We start from the raw sequence: 20,216 nt of genomic DNA, 5'->3' as shown, positions 1-20,216 counted from the left end.
ACTTCTCTTATTCTGTGTTTTTATTTCAAGGTTGTAAAGCCCTTTGGCAGAGCTCAGTTTGTGCTTTTTTAATTTTAAGTAAGGTTTATTTTCGAGTCCTTTGTAAATAAGCCAGGGGAGAGCTGGAAATGTGAAACTGGGGGAGCCAAGTGTGTGGAGATAAAGGAGCTTGGGTGTGCTCTTTTGACTTGGATGTAACAGCTCTGAGAAATTTGACTTGTTCAAAGTGATGGATTCACTTTACATATTCATTAATTTCATATTCAAAGCAAGAGTGGTATAATTATTAAAATATATTGTTAGGTGAATTTTATAGAATTTGTAGAAATTATTCCAGGGTCAAAATACATTATTGTTGCTGCTCTGAGTACAGTACTTTCAAAAGCGCTCCATTTAGAAGCTACCCAGATACTATGTTCTCTATTGCTTTGGTTTTTAGCTTTTCCTCAGAATCACAGTCTTCTGTAATGCACCACAATTTTCACCTCATGATGTTGGCACTTTACTGTGAATCTGATGTATTTTCTAAAGTTATGGTTCTGTTTTGTACTAATGACAGTATGTTGGGAGGGAGTTCTGTACTAAGTTGTTCTAGGGAACAGTCTTTGTATGTACTGTAATTGAGGGAGGTGGGTTTTTTTGTTTTGGATAGTCTCTCCCCCTCCCCCTAAGAAAATCCTACAGCTGTATAAGCATTTGATATTTGTAAATAAAGTTATTTTGAACTTATTCTGCATCTTCTCAGATGTGTTTCATTCCATTACCTACATTTGTTGGTGAAACCCAATTCTGTAAATTATAAAGATGATTCCACCCTTCTATATTATGAAAGGGGAAGATCCAAGTTTTCTAAATTTGTGGTATTTGGTAAGTTAAAAAAACCTATTACCTTCATGCATAGTGCTGCAAGGAAGGAAATAAGCAGAACAAAGAACACAGGATGTCTGCCAAAGATAGCAATCCTGAGTTGAGTTCATACTTCTGTTTTTCCTGTGGTATGCAGTAACATAATGTGGTGTGATGTTCCATTTCCCCACACACATGATAAGCAGCCCCAGTAAGCATGGCCAATGGGCAGGGATTACTGGAGTTGTAGTTGAAACTAGAGGGCAAAGGTTCTCTACAACTGCTCTAGAGGGTCGAGGAGGGGGCTTGCAGCACCAGGCTCGCTCCTCTTTGTTGGCTTCATCTCATTTCACCCAGGAGGAGACTTCATTGTATGCAAGTCTAGCATCTTCATAAGCAATTGATTGACTATGCATATGCTAAAAAACAACAACCTGTAGCTTACATCCCCCCATGTGGTGTATAGCACCATAAATTACTTAAGATATCTGAGCTAATTAGGTAATCTGCACTTTGAGTGTGTGAGTGAGAGAAAGCAGTGAGGCAGGGACGGACTGTGAATTTACAGAGTTTTGACCACGAATAGGTGATTTTCAAGCTTGTGGGATCTTCTTTGTTTTTGACTAGAATTCGAAGATGAACCAATCCAGAGCCACATGCAAAAGGCACACCATTAGAATTAACCAGCAGGCCACCCCTGAGCATATTCTGAGCTTAGAAATTTGTTTTCAGTCCCAGAACTGAACTGAGCTCTTGTCCTTTCATATCAAGACCACTTCTGGTTAGCTTTCTTAATTTCAGCAGTCTTATTTAGGTGGAATGGTTTTGCTCTTGCTGTTATTAAACAGTTGGGAGTTGAACTCTTGCTATCTACTGCAAATCTCCCACAGTTCTACAAGTAGATCCCAGTCTGCCATTTGTTCACCCTGGTCTATGTTGACCACCAGCTCTTTAGCATTTCAGTCAAAAGCTTTCTCCAATCCTCACTGGAGATGCAAGGGCCTGAAGCCAGGACTGATTTGCATGCAAATCATGGGCTCTACCACTAAGGTAAGATGAGCGGGGAAATTACCCCAGTTCCAGTGCTGGGTCTTGCATTTCCTGCTTGCTTCTCCATGCCCTACACGATAAGCCATTGGAGGTGGCAATTGTTGCTAGAAATCTGAGTAGGACAATCCTCTCCCTTCCCTCTGGAATGAATTAATGTCCAATCTCCTCCTTCCCAGTCCTATGCAAAATGCTAAGCTTTGACCACTATTTATTGCTGGTTGAATCCAAATTGGTTCATGCATAAGTGGAACTGACTTCTCTTGCAACAGAACTTCACCTTCATCTGTTCTCTTCTGTAGCTCCTACATACCCTCAAAATCTGCTCCAGGAGATTGAGGGGGGACCCTTTGCTGAGAGGAGAGGAAAGCATTCTGTTGCACTCTTGCAGTATTGGAATCTGCCCTGTGTCCTAAATCATGTGCTCAACAGCACAACTTTAATTAGCTGAAAAAATATTTGCTCTGTTTAAATATACCGTATTTTTTGCACCATAACACTCACTTTTTTCCTCCTAGAAAGTAAGGGGAAATGTCTGTGCGTGTTATGGAGGAAATACCTACAGGTGGCATGCCTACGGATTTTCCTCCTCTAAAAACTACGTGCGTGTTATAGAGCGAAAAATACGGTACATTACAGTCATGGATACAACTATGAGGAAAACTGGAATAAAAATAAAGTGCTGGAAACCCGCATTTAACAAGAGGATTATATTTGTTCTAAGTGATAGATTAGAGGAAAGACATTTCTGCAGAGCTATTACATAAATCGGATTCTGTTTGTGGGCTTAGACATTCAGAATGAAGAACTCTGTTACACTGGGGCTGCTTCTAGACTCACTATTTTCAGGTGGGATTCAATCATACCCCCAGCAAACTCAGGCTTGGCAGTTAAAACTGATTTGAATCTCTTATTGGACAAACCCACCTCCACAAAGATCTGGCTCTATTTAGGAGGCCCCGAAGCATAATAATATGTGTATTAAAGGGTCCCAACTTCTCATGCTATATGGCCATTCTACCCTTCTATCGTATTGTTCTGTGTCCAAAAGGTTCTGATAATGTAGCCTATATGCATTGCCTTTCGCATGAGATCCATAGAGGCATTTACTGTAGACTCCAACACGTTTTATTAAAATTACCTCTGACTTCAGAGTAACCCAATATATGTCTCTTACAGAGCCAAGAGCCAATATGCTGCAGGGGATAGTGTTAGCCTAACTAAGGAGACTTCAGCTCAAATCCTCTCCAAGTCATGGATTGATCTAGGTTAGGCACATAGACTTAACCCAGACTCTCACTGCCTTGTTAGAATATGAGAGGGACATCTATGCCTCCTTGATGAAAATGAGTGAGATAAAGATCAATAAAATCTGGGCCTCAAATACCACAATATGCACCATCCCATCCAGTTTTCTTGTAGGGTAATTAAGTAGCAAGCACCCCTTGCATAGGGGTGGACTTCAGGCTTGTAGAATGGACTGTGTTTTACTATAACCCCACATTCACCAACTGAAGTAAGGTGCAAAGCAGTGTGAGAAGAATCTGCATACAGAGTTGGATGCAAAATTGGGGCTTGGGTGGAGTCAATAATGTTGTGCATCCCATAACCCATTCCCTGGGATAAGCTGCAAGTTCAAGGACAAATATTCACCTGAGTTTTTAATACAGATCAGGGATGCTAACACAAAGCTCTACAACAGGCCAACCGAGCTGCAAAAAGACCTAGTCAAAGGAAACCAACCAACTCTTATTTTACAAGTGAAGAACACTGAGGTGGAAAGATAAGTAGTCAACAGAAAGAAGGTCAGCCAGGACAAATTAGTGTTGTCACTAAATGATTACAGAGGACAAAAATCCATGCCAATCCACCATAAAATATCTATCAGTAGATCACCTGTCATAAGAACAAACCTATTGGATTGCAGCCCACATTTTTCCTACTCTGAGTAGACTCATTTAATTTAATGACCATGAATAAATTATGTCTTAAAATTTACAACCCATTTTCTTTTTCTTATGGCTCAGCAGGGGAAGCCAAGGTCTACATCACATTATATCACATTGGTCTTTGTCTTTCAAAAAAATTGCAGCATGTGATTCACGAATTCAGTTATTTGTATGCTTGGTTGGGACAGCAACACATGACATCTGTGTTACTAGTCATACATTTTTTATAATGAGTGTAGACATGTGTAAAATATGCAATGTTTTTACATTATTCCTGTATAAGCTCCTCAGGGAGGGATCTGTCCTCTTGTGCTCTGAAACATATCATGTTTGTCAATGATTATATAGTACATGGGATTTTTAATGTTATGCTTAACTTATTCACTTTTTATGGGGCATCCACACAATGCTATCATCTACTGCATATCATCCTACATTTCCCTTGTGGGTTTTAAAAAACTTTTCTCAGACCAACAGAATATTTGCCTTTCCCCCCAGAATAACAGAAGAGTAGTACAATCTCTACAGGTGCAGGTACCTTTAATGCAAGTCTTTTGGTCTTTTATTATTATTATTAAAGGGGCAGGATTTTGATGTGGGCAAGTAAACCTGTCACAGAAGAAGAGAAGAAGAAGAGTTTGGATTTGATATCCCGCTTTATCACTACCCTAAGGAGTCTCAAAGCGGCTAACAACTTCCTTTTCCCTTCCTCCCCCACAACAAACACTCTGTGAGGTAAGTGAGGCTGAGAGACTTCAGAGAAGTGTGACTGGCCCAAGGTCACCCAGCAGCTGCATGTGGAGGAGTGGGGAATCAAACCCAGTTCACCAGATTACGAGTCCACCGCTCTTAACCACTATACCACACTGGCTCTCAAACAGCTCAAAACAAACAAACAAACAAACAAACTCAACAGCTCAAAACAAATCCGTTTTAACCTTTGTGATGGGTTGCCATTTATTATCCCGTTTCTTTTTGAAAATCCATTGCATGAGTAGACCTTGTTCCATGCATGCAACAACTTGGTTGAATCCTGCCCAATTTGGCATGGTTTTGCAGCAAGGTCTGGATTTTTGTAACACTAAAATCTCTGAATTGTAAAGACTGACACTAGTCCACATTAAGATGATCTAAGCTATTGAGAGCCAGTGTGGTGTAATAGTGACTGGACTAAGGCTGGGGAAAAACTGGAACTCACAAAGCCACAACCCTCACCTGAGAACAACAACTTATGCTGCCTTGAGGTCCTTATAAGAAAGGTGGGATATAAATGTAGCTTAAAAATATATAGGCATGTTTACATTTTAGTGGGACTATGACTGGCAGCTATTCAATAGTATCTCTGGCATGTAACAGCATGCTATATAATGCAAAAATATGCATGCTGTGGCAGGCTGCTTGTGATGTATTCCTGAAAATTCTAGGTGGTCAAGAGGAGAAGCAAACACAGAGAACTTGAGCAGAATGCAGGGAGAAAAAGAAAAGTCTAAATGGGACAATTGCACTTAGAACAAGATTTGAGAGGCAGTTCCCCACCCAGCAGGAAAGCTCCAAGGCCTTGAATATTCCTCTCTAGGACTGTTCACTAAGAGTCCTCCAACTCTGCCCCAGCATCTAGCTAGCTGAAGGTCTAAGTATATTTGATTTATGGGTTGGGTATATACAACACTTAAATCCTAATTTCTGTATCTGGCACAACTTTGAGACTGTTTTAAAAGACTTCTGTATGTGAAAGAATAGGTATAAAACAAGATATAGCAAGCCCTTTAAAAAGAGGAAAAGTTGCTAAACCTCCACTACAAATTGACTAGACCAGAAGCTTGGTGTAACAATAAAATTGCTAGCATACTTGCAAAGCTAAGCAGGGTCCAGCATGGTTTCAAATTGGATGGGATACCATGTGTTGACATTCCTGCATTGCAGGGGGTTGGACTAGATGATCCTCATGGTCCCTTCCAACTATACAATTCTATGATTTTATCTGGTCCAGTTAATTTCACCAATCCAGAATAATTTATAAGACAATAGGGCTGCATTTATAAACATACACTTAAATGGGAATAACCTACTAGGACTTATTTCTGAGTACACCCATATAGGATTGCCCTATGAGAGAGAAGCAGCTGGATTGAAGAAAACAGAGTGAATTCACTTTTTTCACAGTGAAAAATGGTGCCTGTCCATCCATTATTTTTGTTAATAGCTGCAGACCAACCAATGCTAAGTTGGAGCTGGTTCTAAAACAGAGATCTAGAATAAATTGCTCCATGGAAATAAACAGTTTGGTGCAGGCATGTTTTTTCTTTAGTAAGGTTATACCATGGCAGGAAGAATGGAATTTTATAAACAATCTCATACTTTACATTCTATAAAACATCAAAGCCACTTACAGATTTATATGACACAGGTCAGTATAATTTATTCTCCTCTCAGTATACTTTATATATGTTTATTTCATTTTTTTGATATATAATTTGGGTACTTATTACAAGGAGGAAACTGCATTCTGATAAACTCTGGAATGAATTCTCAAGACAAAAATAGCTAAATGTGGAAATTAACTATCCAGATTTCTAAACCACACAGATTCTAGGTTTCATGCTAGAATCTATCATACCATGTGAATTGTGAACATTAGCTTCACAAAGAACATCTTTTAGCTGTTTTTCCTTCATCCTGTTTCTTGTTGGAAAAAAGTAACAGAAAGATCTGGATCTTTAAAAAAAAATAATGAACAAACATTGCCTGTAGAAATGAAATGAGGAAAAACATTTTGACTCCAGATCCTCTGTTCCATGCCAGATTTTATAAAATATGCTATGTCTTCTTGCATCCTCATCCTTCCTCTGATTTTGTATAATCCGAACTATAACCCAGCATTATACACCGTTTTCATACAAATTATCACCACATCACTGCCTCGGACTGAGGAACGTAGCTTTCGTGACCTATGACTGGCTGTGAATGACAAATCAAAAGTCAGCGTTTCAGAAATCAGCTGGGTGGTTTTTTTTCCTGCTTAGCTGCAGCAAGGAGAGGGAAGGGAGGATGAAAGAATCTGAAAATAAAGGTAAGGAAAACCTATAACTAGGAACATGTACAGTGTTATAAACATATGATGCCTGAGTCATTTATGTGGTACTATTTACAGTCTATTCTGCTGAGTAACCATTTTAAAATTGCATCGTGCATCTTGAATGCAAACAAGCCATGTTTAAAAATAAATGCAGTTATATAATATGCTAAGGGATAGACTTTGTATGAAATCTCCTTCTTCTTTGAAACACAAATTAGGATGCCAGATTTGTTAGTTCATAGCTGTGAATGCAGTATGTCTTACAGTATGACTGTATTACCAAGGCTTTATTCAAATACCAGTGTATATATTTACAGTGCAACCCTAGTCATGTCTACTCAGAAGCAAGCCTTATTGAGCTCAATGGGACTGATTCCCAGGTCATTGTATATAGGATTGCAGTCCTAATGTTTAATGTTATGTTATCTGATAATATTGATAATAGCAAAAAGAAATGGGATGTCTCCCCATTAAAATATTTATGGAAGCTTGTGGTCTACAGTAAATAAACAGACCTTTACTTCCTTTCAGTGTGTGTATGAAAAGTATCCATTTGATTTGAGGATACTTGACCTTCATAATTGTATCAGAGTGATATTGCAAAACTGAACATAATTTTCTCCTTTAGGGGAAAATACTTTTAAATCTACATTACAAATCACCTCACATTTATGTCACATTATTTCTGCTTTGAAATCTGAATTATCAAAACTAAGGCTGCCCAAAGGAGTGAAGGGAGATTGGTTGAACTGTGTGCTTGTCACAATGTTGCTGAGACAGTGATGTGACATTACTGCCACTATTCGATGCTATAGGTAGGTTTATTCCACAATTTTGCACTGAAGTGTTTGGCCTTTCCTATCATGTTTCTGATTTATGTACAAATGTCCTTTCAATTTGGCAAAAATTAATGTGAGCAGTATAGATTCAGATGCCGAATTTGGGATGAGGCCTCCATCTTCCAATGCTCCTTGAGGGAAAGAGCTGTTTATTTCAGTCGCAGCTTCATCTGAGAGGTACAGCCTCTTTCTATCGGCTCATGTAATTTAGATGCTACCAATAGCAGCCTGAAGACAATGCAGGGGTGCACTATATTTAGCCAGCTGTGACAGCATCTGTTTCCTTCTGATCCAAGAAACCCAAAGCTCATATGTGTAGCATTTATGAATTTCTTTAACCTTTAAGGAGAAACCATGGTGGTTTTTTTGCCCTTGAAACTCATGGTTGTGTGTGTTTGGTTTTTTACTGCATGCCAACGGTAGTATAAGCACTCTCATTTAATTGCTGACTGACCTAATCTGTTCTGCATACGGCTTTTACCCAGCTGCAGATTAATCCTCAGAGTAGGAAAGAAAGCCTAGGCCTCAAGTCTATATACACTGTTTCCCACTCAGAGTGGAGTTAGAGTTGTTGCAGAGTCAGGCATGTTAAAAACAACAACATGGATTTTCCCATGCAGCACAAAATCTATAGATATTATATATTACAGAAGAGGTAATCGTATGAAGAGACTATTTTGAATGAATAGTAAGCCAGTCATATGTACACACATTAAACCATCTTACCAATTGAATTATATAGAAGCTGCAGTATATATTCACTTCTTCACCTTCTACTTTCAAGGTGTAAATACCTTTGTGCGAGAATTGCATATTGCGTAATATTACATTAGCATATTGAATTAAAAGGTGAAGAATAGTTGGTACCTTTAGCTGAATCAAACAGTAAAGCTTTTCTGGGGCTGTACTACTTCACACTGCCAGAGGACTTGCACATTCAAAAGCCCCTCCAATAAGAAATAAAGCTGCCCAGCACATACGTACAGAAAAATGGTGTACCAGGGTGAACGCTCCTAGGTTTTGAGACTTAATTCTCCCTCACATGCTAGCTTTGTACATGAAGGGAAATACATGAAGGGAAATATATAATGTGCTCCCGCTCCTATTGTTGTACAGTCCAGGAAATCTTTTCAACTTGATTCTGCTGAATGTATAAACATGTGCCCTGAGAGATTATTTAGGGATACAAAGAAAGCATTCCTGACTCTAGATCAAAGTGATTAGGGCCAGTCTCCTCATTGGTACATGACTAGGGATAGACAAAATTGTCATTTTTTTATTTCTTTCAGTTTTCCAAACTTCAGTTCTCAATAGTTTGCAAGTGTTTTTTTTAAGTCCCCCTAATATGCACTTTGTACTGTTTTCCATTTTGCCCAATACAGATTGCTGCAAAGCTATTTCCCCCAATAAAAAAAAAAGTTCATTTTTTTACTAATATATGCATTTTATGCACACTTGTCCTCAGTATATGGAAAAAAAATTTTACACATCACTTGGCAAACAAGTACATTGCAAAACTCTGAGAAGTGCGAATTTTTGAACCATGGCTATTTTGTTTCACAAATTCACTAGATTTGCCTTTAAATGTGATCTGAATCAAGTTTCTCCCCCATCTCAGAATATGACTCATTTGGCTTGTTAGTGTCAAAGGGGCACTTTCCCTGGATTCTATGACTCACATTCTCAAGCCATCTGTCTGCATTACGTAAACTCATCCCTTGTTTTAAAGATACCTCTGACTTGGTGCTCTTTTTAATTATTATTGCTGCACTTTGGCCACACAGTGCAAGATGCATGATGTGCTTTGTTAACCAGTAAATGGACTGGCTACATAGAAGATCCTAGCTCAGGCTGCAGAGTATACTTACTCAGGACTCTGAGCTCGACTGAACATAGCAGGACTTACTTCTGAGTAAACATGCATAGGACTACATTGTCAGTGCCTGAAGCTACATTGCATTTTCTGCAAGTTGAGCATAGTTCTGTAATTCTTTAGCGCAGCCAAATAATAGAAACTATCACTGTCAAAAAAAAGTTTTAGTATTTTGTATTTTGATGGGGCAGCTTCTGTTAATTGTTGACTGCTATTTTATATTGTGTTTTACTACAGATCATTCTAATTTTTTATAGTTTTAAAATCATTGCTCATAACTGTCAACTTTCCCCCTTTTTTTTAAGGGAAATTCCCTTATTCAGAATAGGATTCCTTGCAATAAAAGGGAAAAGCTGACAGCTATGTCATTGCTCCTAGTTGCCTCACACAGCAACAATTTCCAGAGTGGTTTAACAATCTTTGAAGGGAATAAGGATCTCCTAAGAACAATCAGCGTCCTTAGCTAACTAGACTTCCCAGGATCCTTTGGAGGAAGACACAACTGCTTAAAGTGGTATGACACTCCTTTAAATGTATAGTGCAGATGCGGCGACAGTTGCACTTATCCTAGTACTACACATGGACATTTTAAAGTACGTCCTACCCCATCCTTGTGTGGATTTTTAAAGGTTAACTCTGGAGAAATCCTTTAAAAAGGTATTTAAAACATTCACAGAACACATACACATGCAGAGTACTTATGAGGTGAACCAAGGCCTACTCTCTCCTTCGTGTTGTTTTTTCTTATTTTAACACTTATTTCATCCCATTGCACCTCTACCGTGTACTTTAAACACTATAAAAATAGTACAGAAAGTTACTGCATGCCACTTCCCATGTAATGGTATGTACAAAGTGCATTTTATGAACAACAAGATGACTGATCCCATGTACTGATGGCTATTTCAGAATGGCACAGGATACCATGTACCCAGTTATTATGCCCCACAAGTGGCATAAGGCACATACCAGTACTATGTATATGCCACTTTCCATACATTCATTGCCCATTTGTACATACAGTTACACACTTCCTGCAGAATTTTCAAAGTGTTTTTACTTAAGGCACGATGCCTTAAAGCTGCACTAAGCAGCTTTGCACTGTTACAGCAATAAATAAATAAATAAATAAATAAATAAATAAAGAGCAAGCCCTCAATTGACCTCCTAAGTACAATGGTTGAACCAACCCTCAGAAAGAGTCGTAGATCTAAAGAACTAAACTGCAGGTCTGTGGCCTGTTTGCACTAGTCTGATGACTGGTTTTGCAGCAAAATCTTGTATTCTCTGGCATCTCACATCTAATCAAATATCTGTTTACCCTAACTGGAAACAGTTCTCCATGCTCTCAGATACAGACCTTTCCTCAACACCTGCTACTTGACCCTTTAAAAACAAAACAAAACAAAACAATAACCCTATGAGGTAGGTTAAGCTGAGTGACTGGCCCAAGGTCGCCCAGTGAGCTTCATGGCTGATTGAGGATTTGAACTCTAGTCTCCAAGGTTCTAGGTTAGCACTCCAGCCACTATACCACACTGGTTTTTATTATGAGCACCACCTATGTGGCCCAGATCTTCTCAACATTATCTGAATAAAGCGGGAGAAGCACAAGCTGCAGTGAACCCCACACCACCCAAGGACAGATCTTAGGACATGGTAGGCCATGCTAAAAAGAATACTAATAATCATTTCAAATATTATTCATAAGGACAAACTAATGGTAGTGTGGGTCCACCACAATCATTTGTGTGCGCCCAATTCTAAAATGCATGTTTCAGGACTATGCAATCTTGCCCACCCTCCCATCGCCACCACTACTGCAAGGCTTACTTCTAACAAGTCATTCCTCCAATATCACATTTTCATCAGCTCCAGTTTGAAAGTGAATCTAGCTAGGAGATAAATATTTTGGGTGGTAAAAGGCAGGGTGCTGCGGAATGAGTGTTCTGAACTCCTTTCTTCACTGAGCCAAAATAGGCAAACTGGTGTGCTTGGTCTCAGAGGACAGCATTGATATACAGTGGTACCTCGGGTTACATACGCTTCAGGTTACAGACTCCGCTAACCCAGAAATAGTACCTCAGGTTAAGAACTTTGCTTTGGGATGAGAACAGAAATCATGCTCCGACGGCACGGTGGCAGTGGGAGGCCCCAATAGCTAAAGTGGTGCTTCAGGTTAAGAACAGTTTCAGGTTAAGAACGGACCTCCGGGACGAATTAAGTACTTAACCCGAGGTACCACTGTAATGAGATCTAAGTGTTGTCGAACCAATTGAGAGCAGTGGCCATAAAGCTGTTATGTTAAATATACATGCAAATCGCTAAGAAAACTCAATATGGTCACATCTACTTCAAAAGAGGAAACCACCCCAAAATGAAGAGATTGGTAAAAAGGAAGTTAACAGGCAAAGCCAAGGGGGTCAAATCTCCCTGAAATGCTTGGGAGTTGTTTAAAAACACAAAATTAGAACTGCCATGCATACTGCAGATCAGAAAAGGTATCACCAAGGCCAAGAATATGCCAGTATACAAGCAGAGTAAAGGAAGCTATTAGAGACAATAAGGTTTCCTAAAAATGGAAGTTTTGTCCATGTGAGAACAGAAAGGAACAGAAATTTGGCAAAAGAAATGCAAGCAGACAATAAGGGATGCTAAAATTACATAAAATTTTAGGAGCACATTGCTAAAAACATAAAGACAGTCACTGCCAACAAAATATTTAAATATATTAGCAGTAGGAGAAGGAGAAGGAGTAGTATAGGGAGGAAGTGATATGGGAGTTAAAGGCGTGCTGAAGGAAGATAAGGATTGCTGAATGAATTATTTTCATCTGTCTTCACAGCAGAATAGATCAGATCCTCCAAGTGTCCCTATTTTAGCAGGACATCACGGATTACAGAATCCCATTCCGAATTCTGACTGGATCCGTGAATGTCTCGCTTTCCCTGCCAGAGCTGGTGGCGGCTATCGGCGCAAGAAAAAAATTATTTTTTATTTTTTTGCAAACAGAGCCAGGAAGTGTGTGCGCGAGTATCACTCTTTACTTTTTCCTATCTCTATAGACACGCCTGTTCTCGGTACAAAGACTTGCTCTGCCAGCAGAGCCAGGAAGTGTGCGCACGAGGATCACTCTTTACCTTTTCTCTATGGTGCTAGCCTGGGCTCATCATCCACCGATGGATCCAAGGCTGCTACCTAGACCTGTCCGAGATGCTGGTGCCCAGTAAGCTGCCCATGAGCAGGCGGGAAAGGCTCCTTGAGGGGGTCTCTCTCTCTGTCTCTCCTTCCCCCCTTTAGGGTCTCCCGTATACTCTGTATGCCCCAAGGCCAGGATCCCCACCCCACCCCAGTGCATTATCCATTGATTGCAAATAAACTGACTCTATTCTGCAATACTAGAAAGATCTAAGAAAAGAAAGAGCGAGCGTGCTAGTAAAAATGATCTCAAGCTCTCTCAGTCCAAATTAAAAGTTATTTGTCCAATGGGCATTTGGATAGCTAGTTAAAACACACATCTCTCATGTATGGTCAGGGAAAGGCCCCCTCCCCATTTTTGTGTGTTAGCAGACTGGAGAAAGAAAGTCCTGGGGGTTGGGGTGGGGTAAGAGTGGAAAAAATGGCTGGAGCACTTGGGACCCCGTTCCCCCCCTAAAAGCTTTGCTCCTTTCGTTTGATCACCATACTGCTTCAATCTTCATATTGTGTTTCTTTTTGCCACTATGTGACCCCCGAGCCAAGGAGATAAGTAACAATACAAGCTTTAGAATACATCTGAAGGCTACCCTGTATAGAGAAGGTTTTTTAAAAACATTTAATGTTTTTTGTTATGCTTTTTTATAGGTTGGAAGCTGCCCAGAGTGGCTGGGGCAACCCAGTTAGTTGGGCACGGTATAAATATTATTGTTATTACTATTATTATCAAATAGGATGTCCCTATTTTTTATCAGAGAAATGTTGGTGGGTATGGAAAAGTGAGAGGGGAAATGCAGTGGAAAGCACAAAAGAACAGCCAAGTGCTTGCAATGTCATGTAGCTTCTTCAGAAACATATAAGCATGACTGCTCACTAAACAACCCATTTAGAAGCTTTCACTCTTCCTTCTGACTCCCTCTTGAGGCTTATATATTATCAGTAGATGTCTGGAGGCTTGCAGCCTGTATTGTCAGCACCAGCCTTATCCACCTGTAGCCCATCATGGCTGATTACTGGTTGTACTCCTCATGAGCAAGTGGATAGTCTAGGAGCTGCTTCTTCACATCCAGCTCCTCAAAGTGTTCTAAAAAGGGTGGTTTGCCTACTGATGGAGTGGGGGAAATGTTTAGCTTTGTTAATGTTCCCACCCATCTTTTTAAACTATGTTGGTGCTGTCTTTTCATATCTATTTCTTCTCATCAAAAGCCACAGTGCATAGGGGTAAGCAGCCATATTGACCCTGACTCGCTTTAAAAGTTGCTTAAAAACATTTGGGCACTGGAAACCCTCTGCAAAGCAACACTTTGTGGCAACTGCTCTTGGAAAGTTTAATGCCTTTCATTCATTTCTATGAAAGGTCTGCCACTTGCACAATCTTCTCAAACACCTTGACAATTCAACAGTGAAACAGACATTGTTCCATTGAATAATTGTGGAAGAATTCATTGATTGCCTCCCACCCTCTTTCCACCTGCCCTCCCACTTCATACATTCTTTATGAAATCACATTCATTCTCTTGGATGAGGAAAGGAACAAGAGAATGACATACAGACTGAAATTGCTTGATAACTACTGCTGAAATGAAAGCCTTGGGAGAATAATCAATAAAAAGGGAAAGGCTGCTTTATTTGGTGAGTCAGTGAAGAAAAACACAAGGCAAGCAAAACTAGACAGGATGCCAGTAATGTTAGAGGAAGAGTTTGTAAAGAAAGTCTTGACATTTTTGAGGGACTGAATAAATAGTTTGCTGGACAGCAAAAGGAGGTGGCTTGGAACTTCCATCAGCTGTATGTTTCAGAAGGTATGCTTCTCAACTGCCATTGACGGGAAGCCCCACTGGGCTTGATTGCATTAAGAAGTTACCCATTGGGATGGGGTGGTTTCAATACAAAGTGTTTATGAGTGGACTTCAGAAGGGATGGCTCTGCACACTAATCAGCTGATTAGTGCACAGAGCCAGCCCCTTTAAACTTGTTACCTGGCATCATAATAATGCCAGGTGATTGACAGATAGGTGGTCCCACAAGGGTAGGAAGGTTCTAGCTCACCAGCCAGATCCAGTTATGCACTCCTAATCTAGGTGGCAACAAACAAATTTCATTTTACATAACAGTATTTTGGGGGAGCCAGCTACCTCTTTCTGGAGATCCAGTGTGGCAGCAGTGAACTTTGGCTGTCAGTTGAAGTATTTTAAGTTCACCTATGTTCAACCTGTGTATTTGTAAATAAATGCAAATATTACAAAATCCAATACACCTCCACTAATCCTTCATTTGAAAGGCAAACACAAACCTCTGGAGCTTGTCACAGCTCAGACAAGCAGAGAGAGCATAACAGTATATACAGATTTAATTTATAGAAGTCTAAATGCAATCACTAACAGGCCACTGAGTGGAAGTCCTAGTAATGAATATAAGCACTAGTAATGAATACACATCTTGATGCACTTCAGTGAGCTGCAGGCATAAAAGAAAGCATTACATTTATCCAAATTATCTCAGCAGTTCTTAGTTGCATTCTCTTGCAAACATTTAGCATTTTGCACATAGATGAAAGTGCAGCAGCATCTTGTGCTAAAGAATGTGCATGGATTGAAGCTGGGACATAGCAGAAAGCCCTTTCCATGTTCACAGACCACTGTATAGATCTCCTAAATGTGTAGATATTGGTAAGAATATTGTCCATTTCAATACCGTTTTTGTGTTTGCTATAGACTATTCTAACAATATGTATGAATATTATACTGGTTCAGCAACTTGTATAGAGTTTAGAAATACAATTTCATAAACAAACTTATGCGGAGGAGCAATGAAGGAGCATCTTTTTGTATGATATGATCAATCTGTAAATGTTAATCCATTCTAATAAGCTAATCATCTTCATTGTACTTGTGTGCTATAGCCTGGCTGACAGGATTTGTTCAGGAGCCCAGAAAGGATTAATTGGGATTCTAATGAACTTGCACTGAAATCACTTAATTTCATTGCCACTCTACCCTTGTTCTATAGTCCTTCTGCATCACTGTACCCAATGAGAGGAGAACCTAACCTCTATTTGGGTTAATGAAGCTAGGACAATGTAAGCATGTGAACGCAAAAAACTTCTGACACTCTATTTCATAAAATATATATTGCCTATGATTGTTTTTCTATGGCTGAAAAAATATCTGTGTTGCTTTCTCATATCATGGAATAATTATGGTCAGCCTCAGGCTCTGGGATTTTTGTGGGTCAAAGGAAGAGTAAAAGCTTCTCAATGACAGGGTACAGCTCCCAGGCAATTTGGGGTCCAACAGCTCTTTCTTTTCTTCAAATAATTGCTCTTCTTTTGATTTGCTGTAATAACAGATGAATCATTAAGGTCATCCTAAACCTAGTGACTTTGGGCATGGTGGCCAGTTGCTCTTTGATGTTTTTGTGTGTCACAGTTCTGCTGGCTGATCATCATTAACCTGCCTCCATGTTGACCCAGGTTTTGTTAATGTTCTAGGGAATGGTGTAAACCCTCTAGCCACCACTCTCAAAACATTTCACCCCATAGTGACTTTGTTGTATCAGTTACCATCTCAACATTTCATCTGAATCTACTCCTACCTATCTAGCAAGTAAGACCTTCCAGTTTCCCAGGCTGCAACGTGATGGTAGAGAAGTCCATTTGTAACTGCGCTTCTCATGCTGACCCCACCATCAGGCTTTGGTTTTTTATAATATTTTTATTAGATTTATATACATATATTCACCCTACCAATAGTTTTTGCAAAAGTCACAGAGGTTAGCAGCTGTAAGTCAAGTGCATTGAGCTCTATAGCTGCTTAAATGGAGTTGATGTTATTTGTAGTTCTGTGTTACTCCCAAACTGAATAGTAAGGCCTCCACAGTCTTGGAAAATGAAGCACCCTAGTGGTATGGTTAGGACTGCAGCCTTTGTAAACAGAGCTGTAGTAAGGCTATAGAAAAAATGGCTCAAGCCATAGGTGGCAGGTTTAACAGACAGAGCCTGTTTCTGCAGCACTATCTTTTCCTTCCAGAAAAGGTTTCTTAATGGAGCACATTAGGGCATGCAAAGGAACTCAACTTATTTCAGCAAGTTAGGGTCACTTCCTTCCAGTGATATGGCTGTTTTTGCTTTTCTCTTTCTGCAGATGGGCCACCTATTGCCACCTTTTAGGCTGCAAATCTGTGCAGCCAAAAAACCCTGTTTAACTCAGTAAGACTTACTTTTTAACTAACATAGCATCCAGTGTTTTAACACCCACATGTACCTCAATGCTATTGTTGGACAGATCCCCATCTACTTCGCTTTTCCATTAACATCCCAGTTATCCTGATTACAAACTCAGGGTAGCTCTAGGCTTCCCTTCCCCTTCCTTTGGTTGTAGAGTCTCTCTCTCTCTCTCTCTCTCTCTCTCTCTCTCTCTCTCTCTCTCTCTCTCTCTCTCTCTCCTTCCTAAAACAAGGGAAAGAGGCGGCAGATTTTTTAAAAAATAATAATATGGGAGAACTGGGACGTGAGAAAGTGCTGGAGTCAAGAGTGGCGGATGCATCACACACAGGGCGTGGGAGGGAGCTGGGAAAACTTCCGCTTTTGTGGAATTCTGCCGGCTGACTTAAAACCGAGGAACACTCCTGGGTTGTGGAACGCGGAGCTCTGCAGCTTTCACCGTCGGGATTCAGTAGGGCTGCTCCTGCTGTCGAGCCACCCCGTCCCCTTCCTGCATGACCATTGAGATTGACAGTTGCATGGCTGGCGATGCTCTGTGCGCGGAGAGGAGAAGCCCAATGGCAACGGAGGCACGGCTAAGGCGCCTCCCGGATTGCTTCCGGGCACCAGATCTCTGGAAAGCGATGTGTTCCCTAATGGCCAGGCCCCGGCTCTCGTCCGTGGAAGGCGAGGCGTGCCTTGCCCAGGCTGCTCCAATCGCTTCCAGGCAGAGAGGCGGGGACGGCGGGAGGGAGGCGGGTAGGCTGCCACCGCGCGCGCATACACCCACCAGCTCGCTCGCCAGGAAGGCCCTGCTGGGGCTGCAGCCCCCTTTCTGGGCGTGTGGCTGCCTCCGCCTCTCGGGGAAGGTTATGCACTTGTGATTCCCTTTCTTCCTCCTCCTCCTCCTGCCGCTTCCTCCTTTATGCCAGTGGAGACCCTCTGTGCCTGACTAGCCCATGAGCCTCCTCGGGAGCTACCGGAAAAAGACCAACAATGATGGCTATGAATCTTTGCAGCTCGTGGACAGCAACGGTGACTTCTGCGGCAGCCGGGAGCGAACCGGCGGCGGCGGAGGCGGCGGCAGCATCAGCAAACAAGGGGTGATCCCCGCGGTGGTGGCGGCAGCAGCAGCAGCCCGGAGCCCAGCGCGACAGCAGCACCAGCCGCTCGACTGCAGCACCATGGACAGCTCAGGTAGCGGCTTTAACTTCTTGGCCGGGGAGGGGAAGGAGGCTGTGGGTGATGGGAGGCTCTGGTTACAGCCCCACCTTGCTTCCCAGCAAGATCTGAGAGGCCCAGGCGTGCTCTGGTGCTGGGAGGATGGCAAGGCTGGCCGGGGTCCAGGCCATCCTCCGGTTTCTGAGGCAAGGAAACCTAAGAGGGCCCGGTGCTGCAAATTTAAAGAGCTTTGAAGACCAGCTAATGAGGAAACGTATCCCAGCTGTCACTCTCTTCTGTTAATTGATGGGGAAAGGAGTGAGGAGAGATGCAAAGGAACTGCTGAGGTCAGTGTATTGTTCTCAGGATGTGTGCTAAGTGGGCAGGAGAGTGATGGAGGGAAGATGGCTTAGGTTTCGTTGGCTGTTGGTGTGCCTTATTAACATAAGTGAAGAAATCATAGTAAACTCAGGGTGATCATTGGAAGAAGGAAAATGTATTTTTCAGAAAGTATTGGGTCCATGTCCAGTTTACCTTATGGTGAACATGCTTAAGAGCAGTTTTAAAAGGAACACATTATAACAGTGGAAAAAGTGCTTTAGGTCATTGTTTAATGGGGGTAAAATACAACTGAATATCAGATGTGGAATAAATGTTGATGTTGTATTGGAAATGAATGCTACTAAACAATGGCTCATTTATTTCTGCAAAAAACTATCCCGAGTGGCTTGGCCAAAATAGTTCTTTTGTTATCTGTAAATGCTAACAAGCCTGCTAGTATTGTCTCTAGATCTATTGAGAGGGAACAACACAAGAATAAATTAGGAAACACTGCTTTATTGGCAGGTAAATAAAGTTGTGCCCCCTCACAATAGCAAAGGGAAGGAAAGCTTGAATGTAATTTTGCTGGAATGTTTTCTTCATGACCAGTGGAATTAGACTGGCATGCTGCATGAGTTGGGAAACTACCCCCACCCCTTGCTAAATCTTCCAATTGTATAGCCAGATGGCTCACAGGATTGGTAATGAGAAGCTATGCACTTCAGGGGTCCTGGTTCAGATTGGCCTGGATTGTGGAGAGTAGTTATTGATGGATTATCAGCTATGTACTGAAATGTGTGGATGGGTGTGTTCCTTCCTTCCTTTTTTTAAAAAAAGGTATTTCAATACTATTGATGCCAGCTGTGTTTGCTAACAATTTTATCCATAGCTCTGTTTCATTTCTGACGCTAGCTTCCTTTTTCCTCCAGAGAACATCTTCTTGATGTATAAGCAGTTTCCACAAAGTGATGTGCTGCCAGTCCGTTTAAAAATATAATCTCATATCCAGTGAAGTGGAATCCCAAAGCACAACTGTTAGAGTGAGAATATGATAGTCTACAAGTACTTAGTCCCCATCCTTGAATTTATGTGGTGTGATTAACTTGGTTGATATAAAGAGGATTGGACTTGAGAACTGGTTTATTCACTGTCTCAGGGTTGGGGGTAGAATTCCAGATGCTTTACATGATATAAGAGCAATACACATGATGAACCATATGACCTGAATTTGGGAGTCCAGTTTATAATACAATACTACTGAACTAATGGTTTATTTAAAAAAATAGACTCCATGTAGGTTTCAAAATGGTGGAAGAAGAACTAATGCTTCTTTTCAAAACTATCTGCCAGGATTACTCCTCTTCACCCAATGAGCTGAGCAGATGTTAAATTGTAGCCTGTGCTGGCTAGGCCTGATGGGAGTTGTGACATAAAGTACTTGGAGGACACCAGGCTGGGGAAGACTAATATAGTCACACACAATGCGTTACCTCCACTTGGTAATTAGCAAAAGGCCGAATCCCAGTTTACATGCATCAGTTCGTTTTAAACAAACAGGCGTGTTTAGTGTTAGTGTGCACCCACAATGGAATAACTTTGATCTAAGAAAACTTTGTCTTGGTCTTGTAGAGGTAAGGAGTCTTTTTTCCTAACTGTTACTGATCAGAGAAGGATGTAAGGGGTAAAGCTTCGGTTTCTCTTGGAATAG

General features: G+C 41.0%; 1 protein-coding gene and 1 long non-coding RNA gene across 7 annotated transcripts in view; one reads left to right on the top strand and one right to left on the bottom strand.

Annotated features, from left to right (window-relative positions):
* Positions 1-20,216, bottom strand: part of LOC310765760 — a 123,965-nt gene that overhangs the window by 64,365 nt on the left and 39,384 nt on the right. The window lies entirely within an intron of this gene.
* Positions 6,647-20,216, top strand: part of DNAJC6 (DnaJ heat shock protein family (Hsp40) member C6) — a 51,095-nt gene continuing 37,525 nt past the window's right edge. The window contains exons 1-2 of one of the 6 annotated variants that reach the window (XM_083621102.1): positions 6,647-6,912; positions 18,046-18,223. In XM_083621102.1, the coding sequence (XP_083477228.1) occupies positions 18,211-18,223 (13 nt within the window). In that variant the 5' untranslated portion in view covers positions 6,647-6,912; positions 18,046-18,210. Of the gene's footprint in view, positions 6,913-17,704; positions 18,224-20,216 lie in introns of those variants that run through there. The other 5 variants (XM_083621103.1, XM_083621099.1, XM_083621098.1 and 2 more) reach the window with 5 other exon arrangements.

The sequence above is a fragment of the Podarcis filfolensis genome (genome assembly GCF_964270895.1).
Source record: "Podarcis filfolensis genome assembly, chromosome: 6".
In the NCBI taxonomy this organism is placed as follows: domain Eukaryota; kingdom Metazoa; phylum Chordata; class Lepidosauria; order Squamata; family Lacertidae; genus Podarcis; species Podarcis filfolensis.
This window is presented reverse-complemented; position numbering and strand designations above follow the sequence as displayed.